This window comes from Manduca sexta, chromosome 21, assembly GCF_014839805.1.
Source record: "Manduca sexta isolate Smith_Timp_Sample1 chromosome 21, JHU_Msex_v1.0, whole genome shotgun sequence".
Classification (NCBI taxonomy): Eukaryota; Metazoa; Arthropoda; class Insecta; order Lepidoptera; family Sphingidae; genus Manduca; species Manduca sexta.
The window spans coordinates 10,815,322-10,835,180 of record NC_051135.1 but is presented as its reverse complement, the minus strand read 5'-3'; the positions used below and the strand labels follow the sequence as shown (position 1 = coordinate 10,835,180).

General features: G+C 34.3%; 1 protein-coding gene across 1 annotated transcript in view; it reads right to left on the bottom strand.

Annotated features, from left to right (window-relative positions):
* The window catches only part of LOC119190092, a 104,365-nt gene that overhangs the window by 15,683 nt on the left and 68,823 nt on the right, over positions 1 to 19,859 (bottom strand). Inside the window, exon 6 of the mRNA XM_037441147.1 lies at positions 18,644 to 18,799. Coding sequence (XP_037297044.1) covers positions 18,644 to 18,799 — 156 coding nt within the window. The remainder of the gene's footprint in view (positions 1 to 18,643; positions 18,800 to 19,859) is intronic.

Below are 19,859 nucleotides of genomic sequence, written 5' to 3'. Positions count from 1 at the left end.
AGTCATTTGTAAGGATTTCAAAAACCACTTTGTTCTGGATTGGTCTATTTTTGAGATAGATAAAAAAAGCGATTGGGATTGTTTATTGAAAATAAGGTTAATGCTATTACTTTAAGTCAACTAATTCGTGAAAAGAAATATTGCATTTTGATCAGCGACTACCATATTACATACGGACAGATATTCTACAAGAACAGCTAGTTTGACGACAGCTGATTCTAAAGTCACCTAAGGACCTTCGAGGAACGCAGTGTCATCTTTATCTTTGGTCATTATATTGGTATTATAATCTACAAAAGATAATTCTTTCTACAAATTGGCTGTAAAAGAATGTTGAGCTGACTCCATATTAGATTTCGAAGGCAGATTGAGTAACATTGTATCCATATACCATCAAGTGCTATGCAGTAATCGAAACATATTTTTTAGTACATATAATGTTACGTACTGTTTTCAAATACCACCAAGTGCTACACAATCAGTTTTATTCAATAAATTCAAATGTTACGTAACCACGCTACAGTTCAAAAATTGGGCCAAAGCGCATCAGTAAGGAGCTTGTGCCAAATTTACTGGAAAGCTACTCCGAAAGAAATCTGTTTGGTGCGGCCACGTCAGGAAATGTGCGACGGTCATTTCGGAAACGGAAGCTGTAAAAACAACGGAAGTTTCCGCGATGCGAGATAAAACTACAGTGTAACGGGGTTTCATTTCGAACTACAGTTCGTGTATGGTGGAAGTTTAAGATGGAACGTTCTGGAAGATGTCGCGGTGCGTTTTAAAGTTTATTTTTGTTTGGTTTTATTTGCATAATATGGTAACTATATGTGATATAATTGGAATCCAGTACATTACACTATGGATTATTTAAGTTTATTAAAACTTAGTCCTAATTGGAATTGAGTACCTAACTTATAGTAGTTCCGATATTAGACTTTTTATATATTACTAGTGAGGCCGGCAGATGTCCTTCCACCCTTCTACTACGTAAGTCGCATTTTATGTAGACTACCTTTAATCTTCTACTTCTCTACAACAGCGCCACCTATCGATTCCAAAATTATCCCATAATTCAAGATAGAATGAATTAAACTCTCGTAAAAAAATCATTGAAATCGTTTAGGCGATTTCGGAGAATAGCGTATACGACATCCGTAAAGTCAAAGTTACAACATCTACATTTTACAATTATACAACTTTTTAAATTTTTAGCTGTTGGCGGTCCGATCTATAAACTATAAACTAATTTAATAATTTAAATAAAATTTAAATAATCACTACATAGTATAAAACAAAGTCGCTTTCTCTGTCCTTATGTATGCTTAACCCGGCGAGCGTGTGGCGGGGTATGTCATACCCCCCATGTTAATTACTGGCGTATATTTTTTGTGCCTGACTTTCAAACTTATAGTCTCTTTGAGTAGCTGGAGTTACAGGGTTGCGGAAGGTAATAGTGGGGTGATCACAGTGTCGCGGCAACCTGCATTCGAGTTACACGCTTGCAAACTGAGTTCGGGTACGTGATACCCCGCCTCATAGCTGGTGTGACAAAAACTAAAATTGCTTTTTCTGCTATTTTAACTTATTTCCTTTGTGTAATTGTAGATTTTAATAGAAAATGGATGTTGAAAATAGAAAAAAACAACTTCGGTCTATGATAGAAGATGTACTTACTAGAACAAGGTTTCGCAAACTTTTATTTAGTGCGGACCACTAATGCCACCTTATGCGACCTTTTTTGCGACCAAAGTCGTAATGTTTGGGTTGATGTTGTTCAGTTGGATTCTTAAATTTGTTTTTACTAGCAGTTTACTTCTGTATTTATTTTTTAGATATACAAGAGTGCAAAAGCGTGCACTTTATAGTTTTTCTTTTAACTTTTATTTTACTTGCGGATCCCCTGAGAGGGGCCCACGGGCCCCCAGGGGTCCTATGTTTCGTGAAAATCAGGGCAAAGACACTAAATGGACCGATTTCATCCGTAACTTAGGCTTGGCTTTAGTTTACGAACACCTGAAGATGTGAAATGACAAAAATATATATTTCGATTTATATACGTCAGAGAATTTCTTCCCAGATCAACGAATCACTTTCATCGACTCAAAATGTTCCTGGTCATTTTATTAGATGTAGAGATTACCCCAACAAAAATAATCATAAGACAAAATACTCATGAAAAAGCTGAGGAAAGGCTATTAGTGTGGAGCATGCAATGTTTTTTTGCAAAAACTGCACAGATTTTATCTCCAGTTCCTAAGATGTTCCTAATTTTTTTTGTGATTTTTTTTAGTTTATAAAGAAAATTATTTCATATTCTATCATACGATTAAGTTTTTTTTTATCATAAAACTGGTTTTACTTTAGTTTCTTTTAGTTTTTAAGAGACTGAAAGTGTTTGTTTGAAATTCAAAGTGACTTATTTCCATCGAGGTAAAAAAATAAAATTGTTAAAATGGCGCGATTGTTTTATTTCCAATGCGTTATGATGGTATTGTCTTATTATACCAAAAAATAAATAGTATAATACTTCTTCAGAAACAAGTTTTACAGCCAATTTTTTTAAGGGGTATGTCATACCCTTTTTTTTTTTTTTTACGTAGGTAAATCGTCAGTTGACTATCTCCCGCCTTGGGATGGGCGGGAGAGCGTGTCAGACTTTTACTGACTAAGAACCTACTGTGTTCCCATCCTTTGCCTATGTGCCTAGGTCCAAGATCCGGTGGCATTGAGACCTAGGCAGGCACCGGCCCTAAAGGGCCCCGCAAATTATGCTGACACTGCTCTTCGAGGCGCGCGTGGAACACTACGCGCCGTACACACGGGCCGTTAGGGGTGTTTCGGGCGACGAGCTACCCAATGCTCGTCACCCGACGGTCCGCGCCTATGGAGGCCGACGATCCTCAGCAGACGTTCGACGCCCGCGTCTTGTGCGTCTGCCGTGGCGGATGGGACGTTGGGCGCTTTGGCGCCGTATCCGTTCCGCCACCTCCTTTGCGAGCATCACGTCCTCGCAGAGGGAGGTGACTGCGTCCCACCCTCTCTCGCCCCGGAGCATGGCTTCTACCAGGCCCCGACGCGAGAGGTCTCCGCCACCGATGGCCGTTGTGAGAACACGGCGGTGCTCAGCCCAAGCTGGGCACACCTCCACCGTATGCTCCACCGTGTCCTCTGGCCGATCCGTACAGTAAAAACACGCGGGCGTATCCTCCACCCGGATCCGATACAGGTACCTGCCGAAGCAGCCGTGACCGGTCAGTACCTGCGTCGTCCGGAATGAGAGGACGCCGTGACGTCTCGTCAGCCACACCTCGAAGAGGGGACTTACCGCCGCTATCGTGGCGTGCCCAGTATGTCATACCCTGCCTCATACTTCTTGTTACATTTTTTGACCACATGCTCATGGTTAAATCTTTAAAACTACGCAACGGATTTTGATGCGTTTTTTTTTAATAGATAGAATGATTCAAGAGGAAGGTTTATATATATAATAATAACACCCATTAAATAGTGGAGAAATACTGTTATTTTGTTATGTTATACCCGTGCGAAGCCAGAGCGGGCCGCTATGTTTTTATATACAACGTTCACAGTTTTTCTGTAGTGTATTTAGTATCAGCATTGCACCCGTGCGAAGCCGGGGCGGGTCGCTAGTTTACTATAAACTAATTTATTTATGAAAATGTTCAAAGTAAACTTAAACAAGATATTCTAAAAGAAACTGAATTATAGCGAACTAAAATCCATAACCACAGAGACCCTTAATAATATTGCAGTTACGAGCCTGGAAGTGCAGAAACAGAACTGTATTTATGAATCCATTTAAACAAGCTTTAAACTAACCGCAATTTTCAATAAAGGATCCTAATTGCTTATTTCGATCTATCTCCAAAATGGACCAACCAGAACAAAGTATTTTTGACATGTTTAAAAATGACTTATTTTGATTGGTTCATTCTCGGAATCGGATTATCCAAGACCACTTGCTATTATTAATTAAGTAAATGATTTTGGTTCGCAGTTACTATTGTTTTGCAATTTTTTATCCTACTAATATTATAAATGCAAAAAAAATTGAGACGATGGATGTATGTATGTTTGTTCCTCTTTCACGAAAAAACTACTGAACGTAGTTGGATAAAACTTTACAGTAATTTTGGTTATACATCAGAATAACACATAGGCTACAATTTATAATGATTTTGTGTAAATTGGCCACAATATAACGATACATATCAAGTAAGTCGGAAAAAAATGCTATCTTGGCGTACGCTGACTAAACCATTGGAGTTAGACAAAGATAATGTACCGTAGGATTGTTTTGAAATAGCTACTTTCAATCCCGGGAAAATATATAGCGGGGTTCTTATCCCGGAAAACTCCATTACGTGGGCGAAGCCGCGAGCAAAAGCTAGTAACTCATAATTTTATACTAATTATTTTATCACAACTGTCCTAACTAGACTAAATAATGTAACTAAAAATAAAAAATGACAGCTAATAACTGTCATTTACACGAAGTACATGCACTATGCATTCGTCCCAATTAGGACAATTACGTGTTCTTTGATAACGCGTTCTCAGTATTAATATAAAACATCATTGGATTTTATACAGAGCGTGAAATACCATAGTGACCAGATTGTCCCATAAACATGGAATTATGTCTTTAACTGTAATACGGCGGCCATTTTGTTTTTATATGTGGCGCCAATAAAACGGGTTTTAGGTTATAAAATTGTAATGATGCTGATGTTTGCTTTGTGATGCTGTATTCAACAGATTTTGCACATATTAGAAGGTGATTTTCAGTACACAAAAGTGTTTAGAAATGCTAGGTAATCAAACTTATTACGACATTGCATACATACATAGAAAGGTTGTATAGAATTAGGTAACCTGCTTACTAAGTTAGTGGTCTAAATAGATTTATTCATAATCAAAAATCAAAATCAATTTATTTTGCTAAAACATGGTATAAATCGATGTTTAATTTATAAAAAAAGGAAAAACATTTTTAGATGTTGTTAACGGATCTAAATGGATAACAATTTTCGCTTGGAATAAAAGTCGTCTTATTGAAATTAAATATTCTGTTATAAGTAACTATGTAATAAATGGTTATGAAGCTTTCTATAATTACCAAAAAAATGGACAACTAGACGTAGTAGATAGAAGGTAGAATGAGACGCATGTTTAAGGTTAAAGCAATTCAGCCATACTATCAGCAACCATTCAAAGAAGGAAGGACACAGAAATTTCAATATAAAATAATGAATTTGCTTTATTATCAATCCTCTACATAAATTGTCAACTGCGCCACAATTTTCTGATCCCTAAAAAGGGAACCATATCTTCCCTATTTTTTTTACTAAACCCGCCCTTCCCGGAGCCATTACGGCAGCGGACGGTGAATAACTTACAACTCATTTGCTTTCTATTGTTCCTTCATCTTGTCCCTTTAACATGCTTATCCTAGCGGGGAAAAGTTTTCCTAAATTATATCTCTAGGGTACGCTCGGTTTGATATTTTGTCTTTAGATAAAGATTAAATATTTGGCATTTGAAAATGTATACAGTCTGTACGTGAATATTGATGATTTTATTCTTATTAGATAAAAAAAAATACATATTTCATGTTTCGTTTATGCGAATATGCATTGTATTTCGACAGTGAATAATTTCCTTTTCAAAAGCTACGAAACACTAAAAAATGTTTTCCACTCTGTATAAATAATATTATCATGTAATTCTATTGCTTTTGATAAAGAACCAAATTCTAAAAATAATCATGTTATTACAAATTTTGTATCAATTATATTCAAACAAAATTATGCTTGACCTATATTCTCTAATAAAGGCGTACATTAAATTGTAACGAAACTTTTCAACGTCAATATAGGTTTCCCGTCAAGAATCTTTAAGGCTCATTTTAACTACAAATGAAGTTTGCTTCTCGGTAGAAGCGAGGCGCACTTGACTCGCGATACACTTTAAGTGTAGGGCATACTTATTATTTTATAGGTGTCAAATTTATAGCTTAAAACATCTTTTGCTCGCAGTTCCTCCTGAGCAATATGTTCCAAATAAAAATCTCACAAAAAACGCCCAATTTCCTGGATAGAAATGTTCATATTAAAAATATCATATAAATTGAAAAAGTGTTCAACAACGTTTTGTTTAGAAGAGAGGTGAAAAAATCAACAAAAGCCGTGGTCGGTGTCTAATTTTAGAGGCAACCTTTCCATAACGTGTATTATTCGAACATGACAAAGTTTTCACACAGGTCAACCCACATTCGTTTATTTCCATATTTATAACACCTTTCGGTTATAAATAGAAATCTGTATATGTCCAAAACGGCCTATAACATAGTCACAGTCTACACACAGTTCGAGTCATGCACCTCATAAACCATAGATTTTCAATTTATGCTTTTTAGAAAATGTTCGTGAATTTAAATTTTGTGTGGACATCAAATTTGACGGGTAAACGATTTAGAGCGATCAAACACTGTTTTATGAAGGTTATTTATAGTCCATGCATCAAATTCCACTTTATATTGACTCGTAGAAACTGCCTATGGGACTAAGTCATCATGTATGAAATATAAATAATAAAATTTCAATAACTAAACATTAATTCATTTATGCATAGCTAACAAGAAATATTGCATAGTGGAAGCCTCGACCAAAAATAGTCCCCTAGCGACAAATTTGTCACGTTAAATGTGTCAATGTGAGCTCGCCCTAACACGTAAAAGCAATTAATAAAGCCTACAATATTCATTAGGAACCTTGCGGTTTTTGTTCGCCAGCAGTTTCTAATATTAGTGTGTCTTGCAAATCGGAGTACGTTTAATGGTAAACGGTCTATATAAATTTGAGTTTCGGTTAATTTGATACTCCTTACGAACTTTATATGAACTTCAAGGCACAATTTAGTAATTAGAACAAATTTTGTAAAGCTATTTTGGAAGTTAACAACTGAAATTATTAGATTTTAATAAAAAAAAAACACGAAAAATATTGTAATCATAGACAAAACAAACGAACCCTTTCGTTTTGATTCAATAAGTAAAATTAAACTTACAAATTACAAATCAAAATATAACACCAAAATATCTATGCCAAAATGTCTGTTTCTGCCGCCGAGCGGCAATATGTAGTCATTTTTGAGTTCCGGATTGAAGAACATTGTAGCAAGTGAAAAGTTTTCCCTAGCTACAATGTCAACTACTAAACATAATAAGACTTATCATCTTATGTCTCATGATGGCGAGCGCAGTGGATTACCAAACAATACATTGTAATTCAAAGTGTTGGAGGGTGTTTTTACTGTTTATGGGCGGTCGTATGTATCGTTTATCATCAGGCGAACGGCAAGTTTGTCCCGTCATTCAAAGCAAAAAAAAAACTATCAATCTGCCGACCACAAATACAAATAAAGGATACGACGGATCTGGTGGAATTATCGCCAAAAACCTCTAAAATACAAAAGAAAAAAAAAGGAACCACAAATAAGAAAGAAGTGATCAATTTATATTCCACAATTGATAGCATGAATACAAACAAAGGGCCCTGTCCTAAGCGGTTGCTTACATTGAGACCGAAGATGGATAGATACATCGGCTCCAAAGATTCTTCGTGCCTACTCAATATTCATTTCGCCTGCCAAACTGACAATTTGACGAGACCGCGATGGTGACACGGCTTTATTGGAATTAGAGATTTTATTTAGTGTGTTTTGTTTAGTGTGGATCAGGTTATTTTTCTTATGTAATATGTAAATAAGGATGCTATTGCCATTTTATATTTTAACATCGTTTTCTTTATTGAAATCATCCCTGGAATATGTAGTTGCTTTTTGGGACCTGTTGTATTTGCATTGCAACTGTCTTGCATTTTTCGTGTTTTTTTCATCTTGGTCTCCACTGATTTTTAATGCATAGAAAATAGATTAAGCAATTTTGCCAAAAATATTATCATTTACTAAATTCCTTAATCTATTATAATCACCTTGCAAAGATATTATCCGTATTCCATCTTAAACAACAGAATCTGCAAAATCTTCTAATCACCAAGATTTATTAGTCTCATTACGGACCGGTGTCTCAACTTACGGGTCCGATGTGAACTTGTAAAACTGACAAACTTCCCGTTTAGTTTCGCTAAGTGTTAATCGATTTGTGCTAATGTGTTTTGGAAATTGTTGTCACACTTATAATTATGTTTAAACAAGCATCTCTGCAAAGGAACTTTAGAAATATTTTTGTTTAGTTGGTAAGGTATTCGACTAATATCTTGTGGACTTTAAGTTTTCAATGGGTCGTATTGGTCCTTGCTGACTAGGAAATAACCACTAGATTAGTATTGAGCGTTCCGATCCTAAATTAAAAAGGGATTTTATTTGGCCGTGTGATACCAAGTTTGATAAATAACGTTCCAACATAACATTGGTACGAGTGTGATGTATTAATATAATTCATATAAGTATCTTAGTAATCATTGATGTGCTTAACGTTTGACACTATATTGCTTATTATTCTAGTAATTTATTTATGAGCCGCTCCCAGAGCATTATTAGGCTCCTGCAAATTTGGATTTCATGAAATGGCTGCCGTGAGAGTCGGATATCCAGCGTAATTCACCAAAAATGATTCTTGGTATCGAGAAAATTTTGTAGGACAGTCTTATTAACAAATAGCCTTAATGTGGCTCCACCCATGTAATATTATGAATGTTTTAAGAAGAAATAAACGTAAAACTAAGAATAATTTCACAAACCTTATTTATTATATTAATGAGGTTTGAGAAATAGGTTATAACAGTTTTGTGTTGTCTAAAATATACGCTACACCAGGTAGTACAGTAACTGACCAACATTAACAACTTACATCCTCGTTAACTTTAATAGTCCATAATAGCAAATATGACTTTTACTGTCAATGAGAAAACGGGTTTAAGTCGAGTTCACATGAGATTACCGTTCCCATTCAAAACCTAAACTTAATGAAAGTACATAGTGTTCGAGAAATAAACTTCTAACCATGCAACGATTTTGTGCCGAAGATCACCGCAAGCAAGTTCAGTGGAGTCAGCTTCGGACTAATTTCATTAATCTCCCAATTGATTGGATTTGCTCGGGTTGCCTTCTTGGCTTTTAGTTTCGTAAATGACCACAGGATATTAGATCTTAATACGTAGGTCGTAGGAGTAGAAGTTACGTTGCTAAGCAGTTTTGAATTTCCAAATTCTATTACTTTGCAAGTATAATGTAAAATTTTAATATTTTTTCTTTAATATATTAAAATGCAATTTTCCATAGTATTACGGCTTATACAATATGATTAGCTTGAAAATTGAGGTTTTAATATTTCCAACTTATATCTAGAATCTATATTATTTTAACGACGTCAGAAGAAAGACTACATACATTGAACACGGTAAATTACGTATGCACTCCTTCTGAGTAGACAGTTAGTTACTTACTAACTGTCTACCCAGATTATCACCATCTCTTTACAATTATGCCGTTAAGCAGCACACCAAAGGTTTGAAGGACTTCAAATTTATTGAAACTACAGAGCTTGGTGATAATCAACATCTGATGCCTAAAAATGATGAGCATATACACTTCGTCATCAGAGTTAGATGAGCTACTAACACATGTCATCTCAAAATCATAGACTAGCTAGCATTACTTTTGTCTCTGCAAGGAACTAAACTTTCCACCCTTTTAGCAACACCTACATCGTAATGATAATCACTTCGACCTTCTCATATAACAAAGAGCCATACTCTATCATAATCCTATCCGATCTTCGAAATCTTTTGTGCCCTCACTATCAATGCAAGATTATATGGTTCGGCAGCTTTTGATATACGAAGCGTTTTTTCAGATAATATACATGACATCCAAAGCTTTGAGAATACGAGACGTCATGTTAAAGCGCCTTTATGGGATATCCGTTGATTTCATAAGGTTTTTGATGTAGAATATCGAAATAATGCAGTTAGAAGACTAAAACGTTATAGAATATTTTAAAAGTAATCATTTTTACTTTGTTCCTCAGTTCAATTAAGGTAAACATCAGTAAAATTAAATCTCTATTGATTACTGAAAAAATATTGGCTATGAAGTAATAATTATAAGTCTTGATAGCAATTAGTGTATTTAGTACTATTACGAAGAAAATTCTGCTTCTAATTCTAGTTACAGATATTTTGATTTTTTCGGGACAACTATTCATCCTTTTTAGTTCTCAGTATTCATTCTGCTTTTAAATATTCTTTAGGACAGCAAAACAAACCCAACATTGTACCTTAGAAAAAGTCTAATATACAATATCAACTTATCTAATAACAAAAAAACGCTAACAATATTAGCTAGAAACCTTTTAGTGCGTAACACGTGGAAAACATAATTTCATGGTACATTAAATATTCATAACAGTAATGGTCATTGGAATAGAGTAGTGGACTGCGTTCCATACTTTTTGTAATATGATGACCTTTGGGACAAAATGAATGAGTAATCGACTGAAAAAGGGAAGAATATCGACTTTTTATAGTAGATGAAAGACGGATAGGATGAAGTTTATAGTAATGGCTTCATTTTCATGTGCGGTGAGAGCCGATGGAATGAAGGTAGAAGATAGTGCAATAATTAAGACAAGACAAAATGAATGAGTAATTGAGTGAAAAAGGAAAGAACATCGACGTTTCATAGCAGGAGATAGACAAACAGGATGGGTTCTCCCAGAAGAAGCTAGTGTTAGAGAGTTAGCGCAGTAAATTAAAGTTAAAACATTACGACATTCTGGATGAAGTAGCAGCTGATGCATTTTCGGGTGTGATGAGAGCAGATTGAAAGAAGGTAAAAGATAGTCTATCGAGTAAGTAGTACAGGTGATGAACATTGAACACTTAGATATATCGAGGATTTGTGACTATATATCGCTTTAAGACAGGTGGTAATTTTTTATTCCATATTATAATTGGAAAAGAACTGCAAAATATTATGCCAATAAGAATTTGTAGTTTCAATATTTCTGCACCTCATAACCGGAGGTCGGAAAGTAGAACAAACTTCAAGTTTGCATTTATTTAAGTAATATGAAAGTTGGTTCTCGGTTTCTTTTAGCCTGAAAGAAGCTCGTAACTAAATTGGTAATATGAAAAATATTCGACCACAGCGATGCATTTACTATTGTAGCTGAAGACGATTGGAAACTGAATCTAATTTACATTACAGAGCGTTCTTGTTTTTACACAATTGAGTGCCGAGACGAGCAAATCGCTCTTTAGATGAAAACCACCTTAAACGGTTTTAGAGTTGCGAAGAAATGCGTTAAGCGAAATAAAAATAATCAATGTTTTGTAAAACAAAGTTTTTTTTTTATTATTTTGCGATATTTTTTTATTATGTTTGAATGGTCTCTTATTACCTATCCAACTCATTAACTCACAAAATTTTAAACAACGAATGTTTTTTTTTATCGACCTGGATATGAAATATGATAATTATAGTTTTATATTAAATTATTTTTATTTTATTTAGATATGGCAATACTTGCCCATTATGACAGCATGGAAGGGATCACACAGCCGAAAATTGGGCGCCTGGCTGCACCTCTGCCTACCCTTTCAGTGATAAAGACGTGATGTGTATATTGTTCAGTTAATAATCTTAATATGAACAGAAATGAAGTTAAATGAAACGACATGGCCAAATTAAAATCCTTTTACAATCAACAAAGTGAAAAATTCGCTGAAATTGAACGCTATCTCTTGGGAACGAGATTCAATTCCGGGATAAAAATGTATGCCGTGTTGATTCAGGTTCCAATTCATCTCCACGGTGTATGACATCACCAATGAATTTAACAGAGTGGTAAATATTTAAATTGTGGCCCATTTTTGATTTGAAAATAATTGTCTATCAAGTAAATTAAAACCTGATTTGACAGAGAAGTAACACTGTTAATCTATTTTATTCTTACAATTGCCATTTTTAATTTTATTACAATATATATTTTACCCGACGAATCATCTGATTTTTGAAAACGAATATAAATGAATAAAAGATTGTAGGAACGAGATTAGGCTACAAAATTCGTTCAAATCAACTAGGTCCCTAACTTTATGAAGATATTAAGTAAGATTAGAACGTAGTACAAGCACGTAAATGCATATTTACTACCTTATTTAAATAAACAAATGAATTAAAGCTAGTGATTGCTCACTGTTATTTAGCAAACGGTAGCCTTAATTCATTTATTTATTTTAATAATTTAATATAATTTCTATTTTATAGTGGAAGGTAGAGAAACAATTGATGCACGATAAATTGATAATCTTATTTCCGTATCATGATATGATTGAGGGAGAATTATTAAATAATTTCTAACACAAAATACTTTCTCTCTGTGTATAGTCGGTCCCTCATGACTGAGGGTCGTGGTTGTCATTGAATATACCGCATTTAGAGCGTTTTTTTTGTATATATCGGTTTCTTTTAAGACCAGATTATTGTTCGAACGAAACGCATAGAAATTTTAATTGTGATAATAGTGAAGATCCGAATTTAGTCCGACCGATTTCGAAGTCTAAATATGTTATCGTTATACCAATAGGCAGACAGACTAGACGATATTTATCTATTATGAAAATAACTACCTTTCCGCAAATCTAAGTAACACAACCCACCCGTATTTCATATGACATTTATATAACCCATAGTGTAAAAGAGATATGACTATCTTAGGTTCACAACGATAGGCAAAACCGCAGCTAGTTTGATTGGCGGATTTAGGTACTTTATCTCAAAGGATTACGTGCCTAGACGTCGAATCACTTTGTGACAAAACATGAATAAAACATTCGTTTGGCCTGAGAAAATGTTATCTAAAAATTCTTATTTACATAGCGGTTGGGTGAGAGGACTTAGGAGTTAATGACCTTTTAAGAATGGATGCGCCAAATTGCTATTGAATGAATTTAGAAAATTGGAAACTAAATGAAATTGAATAAGTTATACAGCTGCGTGAAAAAGAGTATCTACGTCAAAGTCTTTATTGGATTATTTGATTATAGAGGTGAGGTCTTACATAGGTTATCTAGGCATATAACATGATAGATATAAGAAGGGCCCTTTTAATCAAAACTGATATAATGAAAAGGGTCCAGCAATGTGTGTTACCTTTAACATACCAACATCACTTTGATATGGGAGAGTATTAATCATGAATTTTCCAACTATTCAAAATTCGAGGTACGAACAACTAACATAGTTAATGAAACAGATGCTCCATCAGAGCATTAACCGCAACAAAGATTAGTTATGCTTTTGCAATCAAAACTGAACACCAATCAAATCAAACTATCCAACTATTTCCATCATGGGAACCGCAAACAGGTTCACCAGTACCTATCTAGACGAACAAGACTTCAACTTCAATTAATGATCTGGAGTCGGACCGCAGACAGCAAATCTGCCAAATGAATCGGTTTCTAGCTAAATTTCTGATTTGCTAACGCTCTTTACATTTACGTGATGGTGTTGCATCTAACTTTTAGGTCTTGGATGTGCCTAGCGTTCTTATTTTTTTTAATTGCATAATTTTATAATTATTAAATGTTAACAAGGATATGAATTTTATGCGATTGAATTAAACATGTTACAACTTAGCTAATATGAACCCTGCGTACAGCTGACGTAGATATAATTATTTTATATTTAAGCTATAGGTAAGAAGGACGAATTTTTTTCTTTTATTAATTATCGAAAAATAAATATAACAAATTCCCACCCAACAGTTTAATTAAAATAACTTACAAATTCCTCAAGATCTCTTAAGTACAGTACAAATTCAATTAGCCAATCAAGTCGAACTTAAGCTGCGCTCGGCGAACTTTAATCCCGTATATCCGATGTCGATGGTGCAGTAAAAGTGATTACCATAATTAGTCGTAGAGTTACTGATGGTGGATGGTCGACTCGGTAATCTGACGAGACAGGAACGGCAACGATCTTAGTTAAGCCCCACCCGAATGTCTAAACTCCATTACCGAATGAGGTTGTTTGTGAATCCGACATGATGCTGGTTGTATTTGAAGGTTAGTTTAGTTTAATTTGGAGAGACTATATGTAGTATTGAAATTGGTGATGCTGTAATTTGTTTTGAATTCGTCAATAAGATTGGCCCATAATAGATTGAGAAAGAGCAATTTATAGATTGGCTCATAGTTATTAAAATAGTTGCTATTGAAATATTTATTACTTGCTGCACATTAGATGATTAATTTTCATACGAATTTATGTGGTTTGTTTTTTCAAAAGAATTTAATTAAAGCATACTTTATATGATATAATAAATTCACCACGAAACCGCCACGAAGAGTAATGAACGTAGTGTGATTACGAGTGTCCCTACTTTGAGCTTTTGAAGTAATTACTTAAACAGGATATAATTTATTTTCCAAATTTTATTACCACACAGCTTTTAATTTTTCCCAAAACCGTAGCCACCTAAAACCAGTGGGCGGATTAGTTGGCTAATTTCTTAAAAGCGTTCACATTTTATAGATTTAATGGAGTGCCGGATTATTTGTCCCTCTATCTGGGCATAATTTATCTCCCCGAATTAAGCTTAGGCGGCGAAATCTCGCTCAAAAAATGGCCACCGATAAAAGAGGCATTTGGCGACAAAGCAACAAAAAGAATCGGGATATGAATAATGAAAATCATTGTGAAAATAACAAAGACGCTTTCAAATGTAATAGGGGCAATGATGCTGAATAAGTGGTTTTTGAGTTATGTGATGAAATATCGGTGAGATACCAGTTCAATACCGCTTGAACTGTTTTGAAGCCATGTGTGAAAGAATTGGTCCCGTGTTACAGTCGATGAATTTGATTCAAATACTTACTGAACAGCGAAGATATTTGTAAAGGATTGTTTAGATAACCGTTAATACAGTATGAAGGTTGGTTCTGAATTTGCTTTGTTAACTAGTGTTTTCATTTCATTTATCAAACGTATTGATTACTTGAAAGTTGTTTGCTCCCTTTGTAAATCGTTGCGGTTTTGAATGTTTGTTCAATGACGTAGATTTAAAGGTTTTTAGTATATATCTAATTTAGTTTATAAAAATATAAATTTGATTTAAAATTTTGGAACCGTGACAGGAAAAGTTTTGTACTGAATTTATTTTATATAACTGTATATAATAAAATATCCTAATTCCGGTCATGAACATCATCTAGAATCTTCTACTGAGAGAGCATAGCTCTTATTATAAGGTTTTTAATAACACCTTAATTTAAGAACCACTTAACAACGTGTATATTTCAACTTAAAATTTTGGACGTAACATTTCCCGCGTCACACACTCGGCCAAATTACATTACATAACAAAGTTTTCCACATTTATGAGATTACTTACGCAACATAATGTTCCTAAAGTTTCAATATAATTGAATCCAAACTAAAATTTGCCACATGTTCACGAAGCAATAACCCGACTAATTCGGGATGAGTACAAAGCCATTAGCCACTAAATGTTACACACAGATGTGAATTTCGACAAATTTCAGCAATAAGTGCATTTGCAGCTTGATTTTCATATATTTAATGTACAATTTTTATGGAATTTTTCGGATGATATGACGATAGGCTCGTCTTCTATCACATAATGGGACGGAATACTGCACGGTGAAAAGTGGGTACACCAGTTGCGCCTTCAGCTACCCCTTCAGGGATATAAGGCGTGAATTTATGTATTTATAAATTTTGAATTAAATTAAATTAAATTTAAATGTTTTTATCACTGCTCGCATTGTTAAAAAGCTGTAAACATATGTGAAATTACTTAATGAATCGAAAATCGTAATATTTCTGTGTTTAAAAAACATGAAAGATAGTATTTATGATTAACTACTGCGTGTTAGTTTCTCCCATAAAGTTCAAAATCTTATTTCATAAATTCTTTACCAACCACTGTGTCATACTAAACCCTTTTTTGCATAGTAAATACAACACTAGGCCATTGTGATAGGAAGTGATGTACATTTTACGTCAGCAGCGCTCGTTAATCCCGTTCGTGTTCTATCCATGAATATTCAAGCGGCCTGCGATTATCATGTGACAGATATGACATGACGTTGTGTCAATAGATTACGCTAGATAAATAACGGGAAAAATTTCACCACTATATTTTGTTGCGCGTGGGATTTTCCGGGCGAATTATTGGGCTTAGTTTTGGGACAATGTTGGTTTAGTGGCACTTAGTAGGTTATGTAAACTAGATATCAGAAGATCCCAGTTTTGTTCTTCGAGTTGGCCGAACTAAACTTTAGCTGATTGCGCTTTTGAGTGGAATTAGAGTAAAAGAAGAATTTTGGGAAATGTCACTCTATTTATGTAACCTAAAATTAAAAGGCGTTGTAAAAATCTTAAACTAACACATAAATAAATTTAATCATGAAATCTATTTCGATTGACAACCAAATTGAAGAGCAACTTAACCATCATACTCCATTCACTACTACAAAAATCTATCTAATTAAGATACAAATTCGAAAGAGCAACTTCTAAAACTAATCATCCGTGTGTCACCGGTCACGTTTGCGCACATAATTCATAAGATAGTTATCAGGGGCCTAAAAGCACTTTGGCCGGATTGGCAATCCGCCGCGAGATGTATTTGCATCAAGTCGCTGTCATAACCACCCGTTGCCTTGTAATTGCTTTCCTCGGGTGCGATCATATTTAATACAGAATGGACGATGGTTGAACTCATTCTGATTCGTAGATCTCTAGGGTTATTAGTAATTGCTATCGTACGAGTAGTTTTAATTGGAGTTTGGATAATTTGTTTAACAGTGAAAAATATTGATATGTTATTTTTTAATAAGATTTGTTTTAAAAACATATACGGCTTCAACCTTAATTCAAGTTGGAATAAACATCATATTTGGAATTTTCTCTCTTCAACTCGTTGAGATTGAATTGATATCTAACCAAGAATCCAGCGATGAATAACCTCTAATTCTGTTTAAATTTAGTTGGTAAATCCCACAAGCCATCAATGTCGGACCGCAGTATCTGCAGATCCGTCACTGTTTAAATAGGCCGTTCGCGCCTCAGAGCTAATTCTGTTTAATCGGCTCATTAATTGGGCTAGAAACTTGGGAAAGTTCGATGCCGTTGGGACGCCAATCGTTGCTCGAACTTCGAATACAAATGGCTAGATTTCGGTAGTGTTTACTTTGAGAACCCCACGTCCCTCAAAGCGTCGGTAAAGTTGGTAATGAAGTTTTTCTGTAGGTTTCGCTCGTAATTTTTTGCTGGATTATAAGTATTAATGTGACAAACTGGATGTAGGTATTAGCCATTTTGTATATCGTTTCTCTGGAGTTTTGGTAACGTTAATTACTTTTGCTTAAAGTAGCAGTAAATGCAAAAACACATACGAAATATCATAATCTTTCCACAGAAGATTATTCCAAACTCTGAAGAATATATTAATATAAATCCATGCAAAAAATATTCCAACTTCAATGCAAGTGTCCATGAAAAAACTCATGTGAATTTGCAACACCCACAATTCTATTTCGCACCATTGTTCCAAATTTTTAAAATACCCACACCGACGATTAATTAAAAAAATGTACCTACAAATACAGACGGTAGTTCCGCGCCAGTTTTATGTGTAGTTAATTTAAAACCGTCCCGGAACTCAACTCCCGAACGAACTGCTAAAAATTTGCAATTTGTCCTGGTACGCGACATTCCCGTATGAATAAAAAAGTTACGTTCTATTGTATCAAGGGCTATTGTCCCCTGGTTTAGTTTTTGATTAATTATTCGTTGTTTCTGATAGGTTTTAAGTTTGGTGCGACGTTTGTTGAAATGATTAATGTTACACAAAAAAATATAGATGGAATAGTCTCTGATGATGTTTCTAATCTGTAGATTCTATTCCACCTCAGTTCAATCAAATGTAGAATTAAGGCAACGTACTTTATAAGTATGTTGCAAATAGATTTGGATTATTTTTTATTTGACTACCAATCTGCATAACGACAATTTATTTATATGTAAATATTAGGTATTAAATTAAAAAATATTACAAAGTTAGATTCATAATAGCATTTTATTAAAAGGAACATCAATACTACTAAAGCTATTTTAAAAGTTAACACGTAAAATGTGTGCAAAACGTTATGATTTAGTGTAGAATAAGTTAAAATGAAACCAAACGGAACTAGTCTAGAGAAAGTTGGAATACAAAGGAAATGGGTTAAAATTTTGCAATTACGTGATGTTGAAAAGTTTCGCAATATTTGGGAGCAATGAATGTATGTCAACTCGAAAACCAAACGCTGAATTCGTACAATACATTTATTATTTTTAAATAGGGACAAAATTTCAGTCGCTTTATGATTTTGATTTTCTTTATGTTTCCGTAGTTTATTGCTATTTGTAAACCAGAATTTTTATTATTTCCCAATAATAGCAATTTTACTATATCATTTCATATCCTCCCTGATCTTATTGTTTACAGTAAAGTCTTCAATTTGATAACAATTCAACCAAATAAACGGAGTATTAGTTGTTTGATCATAATCCTATAACTTACCTGCAGATTAACATATGGAGCATTCGCCATCACAGTTGGAACGATGAAGCCACCTTCTCCAGTAGACATGTCAATATCTTGACTATAAATGTCTGTTTTGTCGTCATACAACTTCACTCGAACACGGACTCGCTTCTCAGTACTCATTGCTTCAACCTGTTAGAAAAGTAGGCAATTAGATAATGTAATGTCTAATAAAGATTAATGTGATGTAGGTTGCTTAGTATATATTTATGTATGTGTATGTTTTTCAAAAGCTTTTATAATTCAATGTCATGCCGCAAAATGAAATGTGTTTTTTTTTTGTATACATTTTTCTCACTATATTTTAGATTTATGGGTGAAAGAAATCTTTTATCAGCTAAAATTATTTTTCTACATTACCATTCTTGACTATAATATCAGCCCTGTACTATATACTGTCCCACTGTTGAGCACGGGCCTCCTCTACTACTGAGAGGGATTAGGCTTTAGTCCACCACGCTGGCCTAGTTCGGATTGGAAGACCACACATCCTCGAAATTCCTATAGAGAACTCCTCAGGCATGCAGGTTTCCTCACGATGTTTTCCTTCACCGTTAAAGCAAGCGATAATTCACAAAGAAAATACACATAATTTTAGAAAAGTCAGAGGTGTGTGCCCTTGGCATTTGAACCTACGGATATTCGTCTCGCACGTCCGTTCCATAACCAACAAGGCTATCGCCGCTTCTATCTCATCAAGTTAGTACATTTAAAAACTGTAACAAACATCTCTATAACATATTAATTAAACCACGATAAACCTAAAGTCAAAGTATTTTAGATTTAAACAGTTACCGCGTAGTAAGTTTGTAACAAAGATTCACTATAAGCCGAAATGAGAGCAATGTCGCGACATCGACCTAAGGCTTAATTAAGCCATTAAGTTTAGCCACCCGACCTGGCTTAACTCCAAACCTGCTGACAGAGCCAACCGATATGAAATACTGTTGTAATTAAACGCCATTTTGTATCTAAGCAAAATGTTACTTAATTCCGAATAGTAAGATTTAAATTGAATGAACTACAGTCAGCATTATGTAAGTTATTTTTGTAATTTTGTAAATTATTAATTCTGACTAAAAAGAACGAGTTATTGATAAAGCTTATAAAAAAAATACTATTATATTGAATTTTTTAATGTAATAAGTTAAACAATTATTTTCACCAGAGAAATAACATTATCCTTCATTTC